Here is a 16,735-nt window from a genome sequence, read left to right as displayed (position 1 = left end):
TCAACAAGGGCTGTGTTCATAATCACATTACATATTGTCGGTTACGGTTGCTGGTTGTTGGTTCTATTTTAGCTAATTTAGTTTTGTTGAAAAGACAACTTAAAAAAAAAGATATCTTTTTATTTTCATTCATCTTCCTATTTTCGTTGTCGTTTTCACAAAGCAAAAAATCGACTAGGGGCTTCCCATCTGGCCAAAATCGCCATTCTAAGATCAATATTATATGCGTTTTTTGTCGTACGATGAATATTTCAAGCATGTTAATTGGCTGCAAGACAAAAAGGATCTCGGACCTCTTTGTCCTACAGCCAATCAAACAGGCTTGAAAAATGTGTCATAACAAAAAAACGAACGCATGTAATATTGGCCTAATAGCGAGTGCCACATCAAATTAGAAGTTTCACCTGCGCCCAATATATGCGATTTTTCGCGTTTGCAGATTATACTCAATACAAATAATCTCATACAAATAAGTTCATTTGTAGTTATGTAATCACGTGGCGGATAAAAATGCATATCCTTACACAAATTTACTACGTAATCCACTAAATCTTTTTTGTTAATAAATCTAAAAAGACCTCAAATTACTTGTTTCATACACTTAAATTTTGACAGCTTTGAGATGGTTTAAGCTAGTGCATGAACCAATCAGAGAGCCATGTTAGATGCTAGTGCATGAGCCAATCAGAGAGCATCTTGACATTGCTTGAGATTAAGAACGGACTGAATTGCGCTTAATTTCAGCGATGCAAAACTATACATGATATGTATATTTAATTAATCATTATGATGTATACTGTACTAATTTGGTACATTATACATATTATTGGCTGCGTTTAACGGACTCAACAGTTGAGCGCTCGCTGTTATTGATGTATTCTTTTAGATCATCCAATCAGCATTTTAGATCTGGAAGAATATATCAATAGCAGCGAGCACTCACTCAACTGTTGAGTCCGCTAAATGCAGCCATTCTTTAAATACAATACATTGCTAAAATTAAAATAATTTAATAGAAAGTTACTAGTTAGTACGTGTATTGAGGTGTACACGATATAAACTAGCCTCTGTGTCGCTGGCTGAATAGTCAGGAGCTTTAAAGTGAAATATATATATATATATATATATATATATATATATATATATAATTAGAAAGAAAAAAAGTTTGTTCGCGTTGCATGTTTTAACAAGCTCCAACATGTTCCAACATGTTCTATTCGAGCGCGCTTCAATAGGACATTGAAACATATTGGTGGAAACGCGAATCTATCTAAAGAAAAAAGGTCCATTAATTTACATCTAATCAAAAAAGAAAGAAACATACAAAATTGACTACGAAAAACAGATCCTTTAAATTGAGCTCGCAGCCTTATGATCGATTTTCATATCCTTTTGCAATCCTCCGTCTAAATCCTGAAGACTCATTCTCTTTTCCAGTCATTTCCAGTTGCATCGCGTTAAATCTTTCGCACTAAAAATAAGATAAATATGTAAATCAAGCATCGAAGAGAAAAAAAAGAAGAGAGATCGTCCAATCGGGAAAAAAAGAAAAACTAAACCAATAATAAATTCGATTATGAATAAAGCGATTATTGGCAGTTCGCGACAGCTCGATATCTATACACGTGGACGACAACAGGCTTGGAATTAGGAGCGTGCGAACGAGGGCACCGTGGAGGGCACCGTGGAGGGCATCGCATGAGAACCCGCCCAGCGTCGTGCTGCCGCACAGCAATGCATCGACAAACTAAATAATCGACGTCAAAAGCTGTCAAATATGGCGAGGGGCAGCGAGAGAGAGCGGTAATTGACATGTAAAAATGTGAATGGCCCCGCCGCGGCCCGCACTGTGATCTGCGCTTCGATCGGGTGGGTGGGTCGCGCGCTCGTGGCCGACGATCGCGGTGTCCTCGCGTGCGTGGATCCGGGCTCACGCGGACGACGACGGCGACGACGACGACAATCGACGACGATGTCGGGCCCGTCGCCGGCGCCTGTCGAATGCCGGAAGTGAAGTGTTTCCCGGCGCGACCGCGAGGGCAGTCCGAACCAGGAGCCAGACAGGGCTCTACACACAGACCCGGGAAGGAGGGGCATGGTATGGTAATCATCGGACAAACGCTATGGGCGCTCAACAGACCAAGGACAGGGTGATCCCCGCCGGGTCCACCGTGCGGCAGACACGCAAGCAGCCCAGAAATCTCAAAGATACGCGCGTCATAGGCTCTAACATATTCACCGAGCACAGCGGTGAGAACACACATCACTATCGTTCTCTGTCTTGTTCCTAGACCTGAGCTCCTAAAGTAGCCTCCTCGAACACATTCCACTGGATGTCCATGTTGAGGCATGATGCTTTTGCAACTCATGCTAGAACTGGCATGTTTCTCCTGTGGCATGTTTTAACACTGTTGTGCTTTCATGACTTGACACAATGTGATATGGTATATTTATAAATTAATAGCAACGATAAGAAAGTAGTACTTAGAAATAGTCTAAAGATCTGTCTTCTATAGCTAATATATTATTCATTTTGGAGCTTAAAGTGGTATATGTTTAAGATTTGAGTAAAGCAAGAAGAAAAGTCTTAGTGCAAGAATAAAAAACAAACCTCGAGATTTATTTTTTTTTGCTGCACTAGACTGTAGTGAAACTTTCCTTCTTGCTTTCACCAAATTTCAAACATGTACCTGTTTTGTTTTAAGTACAGGAAATGTACATTAGTTCAGTTATAAAGAAATATCTCTGATTTTATGATGTTTTCTAACATATAAATTAATGTTTATATTGGCATGAAATAATAGAAATATTATTGGCTAAATAAAGGTTTTGCAATATATAAACATGTATATCTGTGTATGGAAAAAGGATGTCTATATGAAGATTCATACAGATATGGCTGATAATCATCCTTATTGTATTATGTTACTTTGAATGTAATTATGAGATTTTTCAACATCTTGCATTATTATATAAGCAATGAGCTGCTTTGAGATTATCAGTACAGAAGTTTTCTTTTGGATACATTGAAGGTTACATAGAAGATTGTTTTCTATCTTTTACAGAGGCACTTTTGCAAAGTAGACCTCTACCTCACATTCCAGCATTGCCAGAAGGTGATCCTCCGAGTGGTTCTAGTGTTCAATCAATTTCACAGCAAGCTAACATTCAACAGCACGCCAGTGTGTCCACTAGTGGACTTCTTGAAGCAGCAAATAGGTCAGTTTCATTGTTTAAAGTCTGAAGGACATATGTCACAGATTATATAATAGCTATTTTATCTACTTTTGTATAAGGTCAGACTATAAAAGACTCTTATATAAATTATTTTTAATACATAATAAGAAGATAGGGAGATCCTTATTACATAGGTTTGCTTTTTTTATATACTTCTTTATTTCTATTTATAAGATATAGAATCTTGAATATAAAGGATATTATCTTTATATGATGTTATATCTGGATGTTATATTTACCAATATATTTTACCAATTATTTAATTCTAGAAATAATATTTTCTATTTTTATACAGATGGACTAGCAAGGAAAACCTCTTAGCACAAGAGGAGGATGATCCTCAATTATTTGTCGCCTTGTATGATTTTCAAGCTGGTGGGGAGAATCAACTTAGTTTGAAAAAGGGTATTAAATTTATGTTTCATTAAACATTACATAAAGATTGCATTTCATCAAGTTTTAGAACGTAAATGTTAATTTTTTATAAGTGTAACATAGCTTAAATGTTATTCTTTAATTTTTCCAAACAGGTGAACAAGTACGTATCCTAAGTTATAATAAAAGCGGAGAATGGTGTGAGGCTCATTCGAGCTCTGGGCAAGTGGGATGGGTACCATCGAATTACGTTACACCCGTGAACTCCTTGGAAAAACACTCTTGGTATCATGGAAGGATATCTAGGAATGCTGCAGAGTATCTGCTGAGTTCAGGGATAAACGGTAGTTTTCTTGTACGGGAATCGGAGAGCAGTCCCGGACAACGTAGTATCTCTTTGAGATACGAGGGTCGAGTGTATCACTATAGGATTAACGAAGATAGCGAAGGAAAGATGTTTGTCACAACAGAAAGCAAATTCAACACGTTAGCTGAGTTAGTGCATCATCATTCAATGCTTGCTGATGGCCTTATAACGCAACTGCTTTATCCTGCACCAAAGCATAATAAGCCTACCGTCTTTCCTTTGAGTCCGGAGCCGGACGAATGGGAGATTAACAGGACGGACATAGTAATGAGACATAAGTTAGGAGGCGGCCAATACGGCGATGTGTATGAAGCAGTCTGGAAGAGATACAACATGACCGTAGCGGTTAAAACTCTGAAGGAGGATACGATGGCATTGAAGGATTTTCTGGAGGAAGCGGCTATCATGAAGGAAATGAAACACCGAAATCTAGTACAATTACTGGGAGTTTGTACACGTGAACCACCGTTTTACATTATCACGGAATTCATGAGTAAAGGGAATCTCCTCGATTATCTGCGGAATGAGAGTAAGCATCAGATTAACGCTGTAGTTCTGATGCACATGGCTACACAGATTGCGAGCGGCATGAGTTATTTAGAGAGTAGAAACTTCATTCATCGCGATCTGGCGGCCAGAAATTGTCTGGTCGGCGAAAACCATCTTGTTAAGGTTGCAGATTTCGGTCTAGCTCGTCTTATGAGAGACGATACGTACACAGCCCATGCAGGGGCGAAATTTCCTATAAAATGGACTGCACCAGAAGGTTTAGCATATAATAAATTCTCCACAAAGGTACAAAGATCGTTAAGAAATATAATTATTACGTTATTGAATTACGAATAATGATAATTGATTTTTACAGTCTGATGTATGGGCATTCGGTATCTTATTATGGGAGATTGCCACTTATGGAATGTCCCCTTATCCTGGTGTCGATCTAACAGACGTTTATCACATGTTGGAAAAAGGCTATCGAATGGAATGTCCTCCCGGTTGTCCAACAAAAGTTTATGATCTGATGCGTCAGTGCTGGCAGTGGTCAGCAGCAGAACGGCCAACTTTTAAGGAAATACACCTTTCATTAGAAAATATGTTTCAAGAATCTAGTATTACCGAAGGTAAATGGATTATTCTAGATTAGAGTATTAACTAATATTTTTTATAAAAAAAATTATGTTCTTATTGTAATATGTTCCTGCAATATTGCAGAGGTAGAGAAGCAACTTCAAGGTGGGGGGGAAATTCCATTGCTAGCATACAAAAAATCGCAGACTGGAAGTACAGGAAATATACATGGACTTGTTCTTGTATCCGAGCAATTATCTTCTTCCGGCATAACGCAAGGTAATATTTAATGTTATAGTGTTGATAATGACTCAACCATGTGACGCATTTTAACATTGAAATATTAGGTGTTGGAATTAATTCGTAGCGTTTTACAAGTGATGGGAAGTACTTTCATTAATGTATTTTTTAATGCTCATGTGAAATAAATAACATTCTTTCATTAAAAAACGCTACGAATTAATTCCAACACCTAATAAAAAGGTGTGAACTGTAATTATAGTTTTAGTAGTATAATTAAAAAAGATAGTTCAAATTTGATCTTTCTAAATTTTAACATATATTCCAAAGGGTATTGAATAATTTTATTGCTTCTGATATTCTTTTCTTTAAATATTTGAATATAATTTTTGTTTTTATATTATATAGAAAATTATCTAATATAGCATATGATTTATCTAAAATAGTAGTATTTATTCGACAATATATATTTTATATAGAAGGAGCCAGCTCGGTCACCAAATTAAGTACTTTTATGGGAGGTTTGTCAAGTAGGAGTAATAGTAATATGGTTCAAATGCGAAGATCTACCAATAAAAAAGGAAAACAGGCGCCAGCACCTCCTAAGCGAACAAGGTACTTACTCCCCCCCTCCCCCCTCCCGCCTATAAAACATACAATCATAATTCGGTATATAAAGTTATTTATCTTCTGTGACAGCTTACTATCATCGTGCAGTTCTTTTCGAGATTCTGCCTATCAAGAACAAGATCAGCAAAATGTTGAAGTGAGCACTATGACGCTTGACGATGGCACAGATCTAAATGGTATTGATAAAATTTTTGAAGGTATTCCACTATATCAAATTAAGTGTAATGATGAATGCACGAATGCTGCTTCCATTTGATTTCTTTTGTTAACTTTCAGTTGACTTTAAGTTTAATTTTGATATGCATCTTCGCCTACAGTGATTTACGGCTTCATGAATGTGGGTCATTCTCCTCGAGCCAGTATGTATACTTGAATGTTGAATACACGCCGAATACTAATTTCCGGTATAATAGTACTTGGATATATTTTATTAATGCATACTCTCGAGCGTCTGCATCTCGTACTGTTAATCGTAGCTACAGTTCTTCGTTCCCACTTATACGAATAGGGAACGATACTTTACATATGTTATCTATCATACTGACAATGAGTTACAAACCCAACAGGTTCCATATTAGGTACTCATGCATGATATTTGTTTTTGCAGAGGTACAAGTAGAACGTCGTTTTTCCTCTTTGGTTTTAGATTTCTAGATATGTATCATTTTGATTTCTTGTTTAATTATTCTCATTCTAAAGAGATTGAGATTCGACTGCGCAAGGGGCATTATTATTTCATCGATTTTATCATCGTATAAAATTCAACTGTGTTCAAGCAGTGTTACGTGAGTTTACTGAGCTTCTTATTCATACATATATTACAAAAAAATCATTCAGAAAACTAACACACGTCATATATCATTTCTCATTTTCACTGATTGTTTATTGTCAACGACGTCACTCTTATCTAACTCATAGAATTACAATGTACACAATTTAAGGATCTGCTGTTAACTGAATGTCGATTAAAGGAGAATGACCCTAGGATGAATGAAGTGTGACTAGAAGAAAAAGCAGAGAATAACATTGATAGGCGCCGCAAATATTCTTTTCTTAGCTTTCCTCCAGAAATGTCTATAACGCGTTGTGCTTACATGCTGGAGAGATACCTTAGCTATAGATTATATACAGTACACCTTATTAAATGGCGACTCAGGTATCACACGTGATCTCGTGACAATGGCTACACAGTCAATTACTACAGGAGGTTGCGATATGGACGACGACGGAGATGGGTCGCAAGGGACAGCAGAACATAACTTTGTTCCTCAACCGTCAACCTCGCCGGAACCAGTATCCAACTTACCATGCAATCAGAAACAAATTAAATCTCGACCTTACACGTCTAAGGAAGTACTGCCTCAGAAGGTACAATGATCTTACGTTGAACGGCCACAATTTCAAAGCTATATAAATACTAGACACAGAAACAATACCTTCTTTACCCGCGTACGATATTAAATATTACCAGATACTATAACGATAATATTTCTATATGTTTGTGTTATTAAGAATCTCAAAGTAAAATCCGTTTCGATGGTAAATGCATTTAGCACTGCTTGAATAACTTGCGTTGTTTGATTCAAAGAAGCGATTTTGCGATTTAGAATAAAAATCTATTTCAGCTGGTCCACGTGGGTGCGCTGGAGGTGCAAAATGTTAAGAGGGCGATCAACCGTTACGGCACTTTGCCAAAAGGAGCCAGAATCGGAGCGTATTTGGAGTCCCTACGACAAAGCGGTATGCCGCCGAATCAAGAGAACATCGCCACGTCCTCTTTATCCAATGCAGTCATAGAACAGCAGCAGCAGGACATTATCACCGCGAGCGTTGTCGACGTGATCCCGCAGCATCGTTCCCTTTCACCTCGTCAGAATAATTTACGCAATCAACCACAGATGACGCGTAGCAACTCTTCGAGCGGAGTGGTAAATACCTATCAGCCGCCGAACTCACCTCGCAGCCGTGCCGTAGGTATCAGGAAAACCAATACAGAGGGGATCGGCTTGCGAACTTTTCGAGTGCCGAACAATTCCAGCTTCCGTACTGCCAGCCCGTCGAGATCGGTTCAGCCAACTCTGGCTGATCTGGAGTTTCCACCACCACCAGTGGATCTACCACCTCCTCCAGACGAAGCCTTCGATCACTGTGATTTGCCACCACCTATCACAACGGCGTCACCATGCGAGACATCCTCTTCTCACACGAAGATAGCAAGCTCGCCAGTCGGCCTTAGGAAAGTGAAAGCAGAATGGCGGAGCAAAGACGAGATCAGCGATTACGATCAGGACGATAGAAATAATGATGTGAGAAACGCGGAGCCATCAGTGAAGGAGGCTAGTTCGCGATTCGGCGTGAATCTGCGACGCCGGGAAACGACTGCCGGCGATGCGCATTGCGGTAGCGGCGGCGGCGTTGGTAAGTCCGCGGACGAGAAGAAATTAATTTTTAGACCAAAGGAAACGACAAGCAGTGGCACGATCAAAACGGAATCGTTGGACGCGACGATCGTGGCACCCGAGGAAGCGCCACCGCCGCCTCCACCACCGCCGCCGCCTATCGACGGTGCCGTAATCGGAACCAGTACCACCGACCCCTTCGAGTCCAAACCCGGCATGAAGGAGATGCTGGAGCTCAAGCTGATCAACGAGATCAAACAGAGTGCAGACATGAAACACGGTGGTACCGGCTTCGCGAAGAAGACTGGTAGTGTCGCTAGTAGCAACGCGCCTTTGTCGGCGGCACCACTCGACCCGGCGTCGCAGCTTCTATCCGAGTTGTGCGCCAGCTTCAGCATGGATTCCGCCAATAAGCAGCATATCGTCCCGAGCGAGTACGCAATCTCGATGTTGAAAAGCAATGACGTGTCTAACGTTCAGGAACACGTTCACATGAACATGCCGAGCGCGCACACTGACAGAAGCAGCAGCCACAAGGAGATCCCGATGACTTCGCCGATTACGGAAGGCCATGTATTGAGTGCTGCTAGTGTAGGTTTCAAATTGAAGAAGGTAGACAAGAGAAGTAATCCACAGAAGGAAGAGAATCCGGATGGTCAAATAATCGACTTCAAGGCTCGGTTGCGAAAGGTGGATAATACTGACAAAGAGAAGGCCGTGGCGGACGAAAGAAACAAGTCATCGCGCTTTGACGACTGCACGCAGGGAAGTAACGTCGCGGATTCGGCGGATTCGTCGTCTGGTGTGGATGATGCGAATGATGACAAGCGCCGCAGCACCGGCAGTATTAGTAGCCTAAAAAAATTGTGGGAGAACAAAGAGGCTTCTTGTGATAACCAACCACTTAGTCCTAAATTAAATGTGAGAGGGGCGAGTAGCAAACAGGATGTCGGTGACATTGCGAGCGAGGACTCTCCAGAGGATCATAGCGGTGCCTCGACCAGAAGCTCGACCAGCAAAGGCGATCCGCGAATATGGCCTCCAACCTCGTCATCCTCAGTAACCTTGGAAATGGAAAAGCCGATCGTACCGGCCAAACCATTGAAACCACTCGGACCCTCCAGCAAACATTTTGGTTCCTCGATATACGCCACGCCGAATTGCAACAAGTCGTCACAGAGCGACGACGACAGTAGCAAGCAGACTAGCGGCGAAATGACAAAAGGGGCGAAGCATAGCGTGATGGAAATCTCGAACGTTATAGAAAACAGCATTTTGAATCTGAAGGGTAGTCCCACCATAGTTATGGCCAGCTGGCTGCAGCTTTCCGACAAGGTCGGCTTGCTTCACGGCATGTGCGTCAACCTGACGGATACGGCGATCGCGCCGCATGCGAGATTCCAATTCCGCGACCTGCTCACTCGGCTCGAGCTGCAGGCGAGGCAGCTGCGAGCTGCCGGCACACGCAACATCACCGAGAACACGAGACTCTTATGTGATGTGCAGAATACGATAAAGGACGTGATAAACACGGTGCAGAGGTAAAGCCGCACCGGGCCGGTTAAAAAATCAAAACGAGCATCTCGCCCTGCGAGTTTTCCCTGCACTCCACCGCCCTACCCCTGTGATGTACCCCGATCGCAGAAGTCATCACTCTCGTCCCTCCTATCTCTTTCTCTCTCTATCTCGCATTCGCATGTGGACGTATAGTATACATATAAATTTATATAAATATATATCTAAGTCACTAAATAAGGTTTTATCAAGGAATGAAATCTTTTTTGAAAGCATAGCAATTAATCTACGCGAGCGAATAAGAGCGAACTTAATGTGAATAAGTCCTTAATCGATAATACGACTGCATGATCCTTAGAGGAATTAATCCAAAGTTGCATGAGTCGTCGGTGACACTTCTTGACAGTCACATAAGGACACAACATGTACGATATAAAACACAACTCGTACAAGATCCTATATATATGCAGTAAATTCTATAAGTTCGTATATATTTACATCTCTCTGCCTGCATACCATCCATGCGCTTTTTTTGGAAGATCTTTAAGAAACCGCTATGATCAGCGTGTACAATGTCATAGGCCTGGCAGAAATACGGCCTTAAAACGAGAAAGAAACGTATACACCATTGCATGATTGAATTTTTATGTCGAGACGTAACGACGGTTTTCATATACGGTAGTAAATGTGATGATTATAATTACTGTATGGAATAACTGATCAAGCAAATTCTCAGTAGTATATAATCGGCGTATTGGCATGATTGAATGGGGGCATATTAAACGTGAAAAAATGAGAGTCGCGTCGCGGACGCGAAAATATCGAACACGCTAAACTCTATATCCTCGAATCGCTTACGTATCGCGTATATATAAATCGTTTCGTTTTACATGTAATTTTATACACACATCGTGCTTAGTATATATATATATATATATATATATATATATATATATATTATACGCGAGATTTTTAGATTAGACTATATATATATAAATACGGACAACACACCTAACATAAGCCGTTTCATGTGTACTGTGGGACAATATAAACGATTTTGTATTTGTATAGAGTAAGTTGGATATAACAGCTATACACAACGCGATAATTGATTACGCCTACACGTAAAATTATATTCAAAACAAACCACAAAATCGAATGTAATTAATCAAACAATTTTTGAGTGTCGTGTGCTTCGTTTTTATCCATGATGGTATAGTTCTTCCAAAAGCACAATAGCGGAAATATTCGCCTGAAGACATCCATGTGTGAACGATTCAGTAACAGTTATTTTATAGAAAGTGTGTCTCCAATAGACACATTATAGATGAACTGAGAGAGCCAAAACAAAGTAAAGGAACACTGGCCGTAACCATATGCCGTAATCTATAAGAATCGACTAATCAAATATTCCTCTCTTACAGCCGAATGAGAGGAGAATACTCGACTGTGATTGGTCAATTCTTATTAATTACGGCATATGATTATGGCCAGTATAAATCCTCCTAAATGGACAAATAATAATATACGATATGTATTATCTGTGTCTGTACAGTATTTTCTCTACATGCTGTCATATGCAATGAAGTTTTTAAACATCATGCATTTGTTACTCGCACTTATTCTTCTCTATTGTCACTCATATATCGCATATACGTTTTGCATCTTTTAGATAAAGAAACAAAAGGAAAAGAGTAAGCTTTAGTAAGTATTATATATGCAGTTAAATTTCTGTTATTTATGATGATGTAATGTTACATAGTTCTACGCAGATGCTTGTTAACGTCGACTGTATGCATCCCCGCGAAAGGAACAAATATAAGTTAAGTTTTGTAGTTTGTATAATAATACATCGATTGTAAAGCTATTATCCCTACGATAGTATACCGGATTGATTTTATGGAGGTTTTCAGGCTTATACTTCGTCCGGCTTCATTGTGCTCTCGATACTAAAGGAGAATGCAATAGAGGAAATAAGTCACCGATGAACTGTTTCTTATGACACACTGCCTATATTATATGTTACAGCTAGTAGTATACATATTGAATTCACTAGTACTCTTAATCATGTAAATGTATTTCTTCTTTTGATCCAATCTCTCTCTCTCAAATTTCTTTATATTTTGTACCTGTGATAAAATAATCAAGCTCTTTCTCTTCTTTTCATCAAAAGAATCATGCTCAACAGAAACGCTAATAGTTATACGAATAAATTTTAATCACCAGACATTTATTCGTATATGAAATTGTATTATTGAAAGAGATACTAAAATTAATGTTTTATATAATGTGTATTATAGTAATTTTATGTCTATTTATACTCTCTCGTATTTATTTCTAATTTTTTGATGTAAAATTACAAGAATCGACCAACGTACTGATTTACTAATACAAAATTTTAATATTGCTTTATACATTGATATAAGATTGAAAAACCGAAAATAAAAATAATTACCAAATTATGTTGTTTTTTTTTTCAATTTGGATGACATGACTGTAATTTTATCCTGGATAATGTATACTGTCAAAATTGTATTTTATTTTGCTATATACATTACACTATCATATATGGACAAATAAACTAATATACACATTGCGTTGGTTTTATGATATATATTTATTATAAATATATATAAACATTTAAAAATTTTCTTTAGCAATTATCACAGTTTATACAAATTATCGCTGTTTATAAATTATTGTATATTATTAGTATAAGTCTAAATAACAGTCTTATCAGGTCCCTGATAGTCATTCTACTCATTATTCTAATAGTTGTAGTAATCGAAAACAGTCATTTATGATTTTCTATTTCTTATCCATGACTGTAATTAGAAAAGTTTGAACATTTTAGAGCTCATCTGCTTATATTTCATTTTACCTTGATTAGAAACGATTCATCATATAAGTTTCCGCAAGCAATCCGAGTTTCAACTGCATTTTTTTTTCAAATCAAAGTAGTGTAGAAGTATACGTCGGAAAAACAATTTATTGCGTTCTATTTTAATTCAGTTATACAAAAGCACATGCGTTCCATGAAATAAAGGATAGCGTTTGTTAATTGTATTTTAGCGGGAAATGTTTACACTTTTCAAAATGACATAAGTAACAGATGTCTCTGACAACAGCATACGCAGTTAGAGCCATCTAGACGTAAACAGCGGCTTTTAATGCAATCTAATATAATGCAAACTTTATCCTTATAACTCTTAGTATTTCATATCAGACACTTTATTACAAACGAGGAGATAAGTTTAACAAATTTGTTATGAGACAAATAGTGAAATAAAAATACAGATATCGTCTTAACACAAAGGTATTGAAATAAAAATTTATTTAGGCATGACAAGAAATTCAAATTAAAATTTAAGTCATAAAAATCGAGGTACAGATACAAGTGGATCTAATATTTTCAAATATTTCTACTTCTCTGATATTTTTATAGTCAAGAGTGCAAAAGTATGATGTGAATATTAGCATTTATCCTGTATTTGGCTGAGCGTTAAGAGTATATAAATGGTATATGTTCTGAAGATAGCAACTATTCAGAACTTTTATAGATTACATTTGTCGACAATGCCAACTACACCATTTTCCATGTTAGAACAGCGTTGTCCATATACATTCTTGAAATTATTTAAAATTATATACAGTTAATATATACCAGGGTGTTTAAAAAAAGTCGGGACCTTGGATTTACTCGGGAGGACGATTTTTATTAACGATTTAAATTAATTAATAACAATATTTTATATTTAAAAAATAAATGTTTAAATTAATTAATGTTATTTTATATTCATGATATTTTATATGTTCTAAAAATGTGTTTTGAAAAGCTTTAACATCTATTAGATTCTAGAATAAAAAATAGGGCGTCCCAGTAAAAAAAAATCGATTTGATCTTGATTTGATGTTGGCGATGCTAATCCAAGATCAAACTGATAAGATCTGTAAATAGATCTTTTTGTATCTTACAACTTTTGTCTGAAACATTTCTTTCAAAAACGTCATTCTCTTGAGTAAATTCAGGGTCCCGATCTTATTTGAACATTCTATATATATAATCAAAAGGAGATAAAAAGGAATATATTTGGTAATATTATTGTTGCTTATTTCTCTCTTTGCCCAGAAAATGTAATACAGTTTCATGAATACTTTTGCAGTGCAAGCCAGCACGACTTGATTAGCTTGTAAGATCTGCGAAAGTGAACAAGTAGATAATAAGGATAGTGTAATCAAATATATAATCAAACATTCGAAATGTGTGTGTGTAGTACATTAAATTAGTATTTATAATTGTCACACGTTCGCTTTCAGAAATTTTAACTTTATAAAAATATAATTGCTGGAAGGATAAATCGGCAATTTATTTATTTAGTCATATATTTTAATTAATATCATTAAAATATTAATATTATACATGGAGCTATAGGTGTAATTGATTAACAATTAAATTAGAGAGAATTATTCTATAAATCGTAGGATATTGTTCAATTTTGTTCATTTTTATTTTCAATTAATGCAAAAATCTTTTAGAAATATGTAATATAAAATTTGAATAATTAGTACGTAGTCACATGCATTAGATATATGCGATTTCAGAATACTCAACTAATCTTTTTTTCTTGAATCTGACTAAATCTTTTTATTAATAACATTTGAAAAATGTGCGCGCACGCACGCATGCGTGCCGCTTAAGCTAATTTTAAGCCGATGAGCCAATCAGGATTGCTTTAGATTTATGTAATCTAACGGAAATGGAAATAACAATAAACTTATTTATAATCTCACTTACAATAAAGTGAATTTCAACCGGTTGAAACTCGCCTTATGGATAAGTTTACTGCTATTTCTATTTCCGTTAAAGTAAATCTACAGCAGTATTTCTCGTTGGCTTAACAACTTAGGGTGCATTCCACTTGATACAAGTCGACACAAGCGTCTTTCTATTCTTGTTGACATTCAGAGAATGACAAAGATAGAATGACACTTATGTCGACGTGTCATCAAATGGAAAGCACCCTTAAGTTCACATCTTATGTCTGGCAAACCAGCGCGATGTTCGTCGCGCACGACGCGATCCAATGAGTGTACAGCTTTACCGATGTCCTCATTCTAAAGGTATACTGTCATTGGATACCACGTGTCGCGTGCGGTGTTCACCGTGCGGCAAAAGTTGGATTGAGTTCAACTTTTGCCGCGTAGTGGAAATTATATTGGGTCATCTAAAAAGTATCCGCGGTTTTTTGTGACTAGATGTATGTTGATGGTCATATATCTAGTGACAAAGTACCGCGGATACTTTTTAGATGACCCAATATATAATATCTATTACTTCCGAGCAAACGAGATATTGATTGGTTGTCGCGTCAACTTCCGCTGCGCGATAAGCATTGCTGCGTTCTGTGTGCAGGAGCTATTATATTCAAAACCTTAAGTCTTAAGAAATCATGAATTAATGATCTAGTTTCCACTGAGGGTTTAAACCGAATCAGAATATAAGAACCAATCAACTACAATCGAGCATTCTCCTGTTGTTCGACTGTAACAGGGGAATACTTAAGTTGTAGTTAATTGATTTTTACCCCCCGGTGGAAACTAGGCCCAGAGGGCTGCATTAGCGTCTTAAGACATTACTTAAGACGATCTTGAAATAAAAATCGACTATGAATATCGGTCTAAGACTGTCTTAAATATAAGACCCGATTATGGTTGTGGTCAAAATCTCGCTACAAACGCTTTAAAGCGTTTAATGGACCAATTGGAAGAAAGAATTTTGCAAACTGACCAATTAAAAAACGCTTCAAAGTGTTTGTAGCATCGCATTGATTCTTATACTCTATGAATATCTTTGTATCATGACTTCTGTGCTTGAGGGGACTTGTCCCAGAGCGCATAATAAATGCTGCTTCTCTCTCTCTCTCTCTCTCTCTCTCTCTCTCTCTCTCTCTCTCTAATTGGTTCGTGACATCTTAAGACTGAAGACGATCTTGAATATAAGAATCGACTATTATGAATATCGGCCTAAAGTCCATTATGCGCAATGGAATACTTGAGTTAAAAAGAATCGAGGGAGAGTAGAGCGGACTCATCCGAAAGCCGCTATTTATAGTGTACCGTTTAAGTGAATAAGAGCAGAGAGAAACCTGAGAGAGGACATGACGGTCCAAAACCTGTACCAGCAAAAAGGTGGATATTATTGTGTAGTTAACTTCTTCAGAGGATGATAGTGCGCGGCAGCATTTTGCGGTTACAGGTTTGGACCATTATGTCCTTTCTCAGGTTTCTTTCTGGTATGGGTTGTGTTCCAAAATCTACTGTATTACAAAAAGTACTGGAAATCTATAGTTTATGTCACGTGCACTATAGATTTTTAGTACTGGCAGTAAATTTCGGAAGCCATGATAGGAGCGTAATGGAACATACGGTGTTGCATACACTTGTACCGTACTAGTATTGTATGTATGTTTGTATACATACACACATATATATATATATATATTATATATATATGGGTCATCTAAAAAGTATCTGCAGTACTTTATCACTAGATATATGACCATCAACACACATCTAGTGACAAAAAACCGCGGATACTTTTTAGATGACCCAATATATATATAGATATTGTAAATGGCGGAACCAATCAGAGAAGAGAAACGCTATCCACTCCACTCTCCCTTGAGTCTCTCTAACTTGAGTGATCTGGGGAGTCGATTCTATATCTTCAAACACAAAGTGAAAATTACAAAAGCGAGCAAATTTATTAAGTGTTGACCAATGAAATAATCAGTATTCTAATAAATTCACTCACTTTTATAATTTTTACTTCATTTCAAGATACAGAATCGATCCCCTGTTTTGAAAGATTGTGCGTACATGCGCTAACAGATGGCGACAGGGC

The 16,735-nt window shown here is 37.5% G+C and overlaps 1 protein-coding gene across 4 annotated transcripts; it reads left to right on the top strand.

Moving 5' to 3' along the window:
* Positions 1–1,201: 1,201 nt before the first annotated feature.
* On the top strand, positions 1,202–12,290 carry Abl (tyrosine-protein kinase Abl). Of its 4 annotated transcripts, none has more exons than XM_011062156.2 (10): positions 1,202–2,250; positions 3,066–3,219; positions 3,533–3,642; positions 3,768–4,774; positions 4,845–5,100; positions 5,192–5,326; positions 5,767–5,902; positions 5,987–6,114; positions 7,074–7,285; positions 7,543–12,290. In XM_011062156.2, the coding sequence occupies exons 1-10, from the start codon at positions 2,124–2,126 to the stop codon at positions 9,859–9,861; spliced, it is 4,584 nt and encodes a 1,527-aa protein (XP_011060458.2). In that variant the 5' UTR covers positions 1,202–2,123; the 3' UTR covers positions 9,862–12,290. The 4 variants fall into 4 exon arrangements, with proteins under 4 accessions (XP_011060458.2, XP_011060462.2, XP_011060460.2 ...); XM_011062160.2 differs by having other exon boundaries at positions 1,203–2,250; positions 5,987–6,093; positions 7,122–7,285; XM_011062158.2 differs by having other exon boundaries at positions 1,203–2,250; positions 5,987–6,093.
* The last annotated feature ends 4,445 nt before the right edge of the window (positions 12,291–16,735 follow it).

Source organism: Acromyrmex echinatior, chromosome 12 (genome assembly GCF_024713525.1).
Source record: "Acromyrmex echinatior isolate Ae372 chromosome 12, ASM2471352v2, whole genome shotgun sequence".
NCBI lineage: Eukaryota > Metazoa > Arthropoda > Insecta > Hymenoptera > Formicidae > Acromyrmex > Acromyrmex echinatior.
Note: the sequence above shows the minus strand (reverse complement) of the source record. Positions and strands in the feature narration are given on the sequence as shown.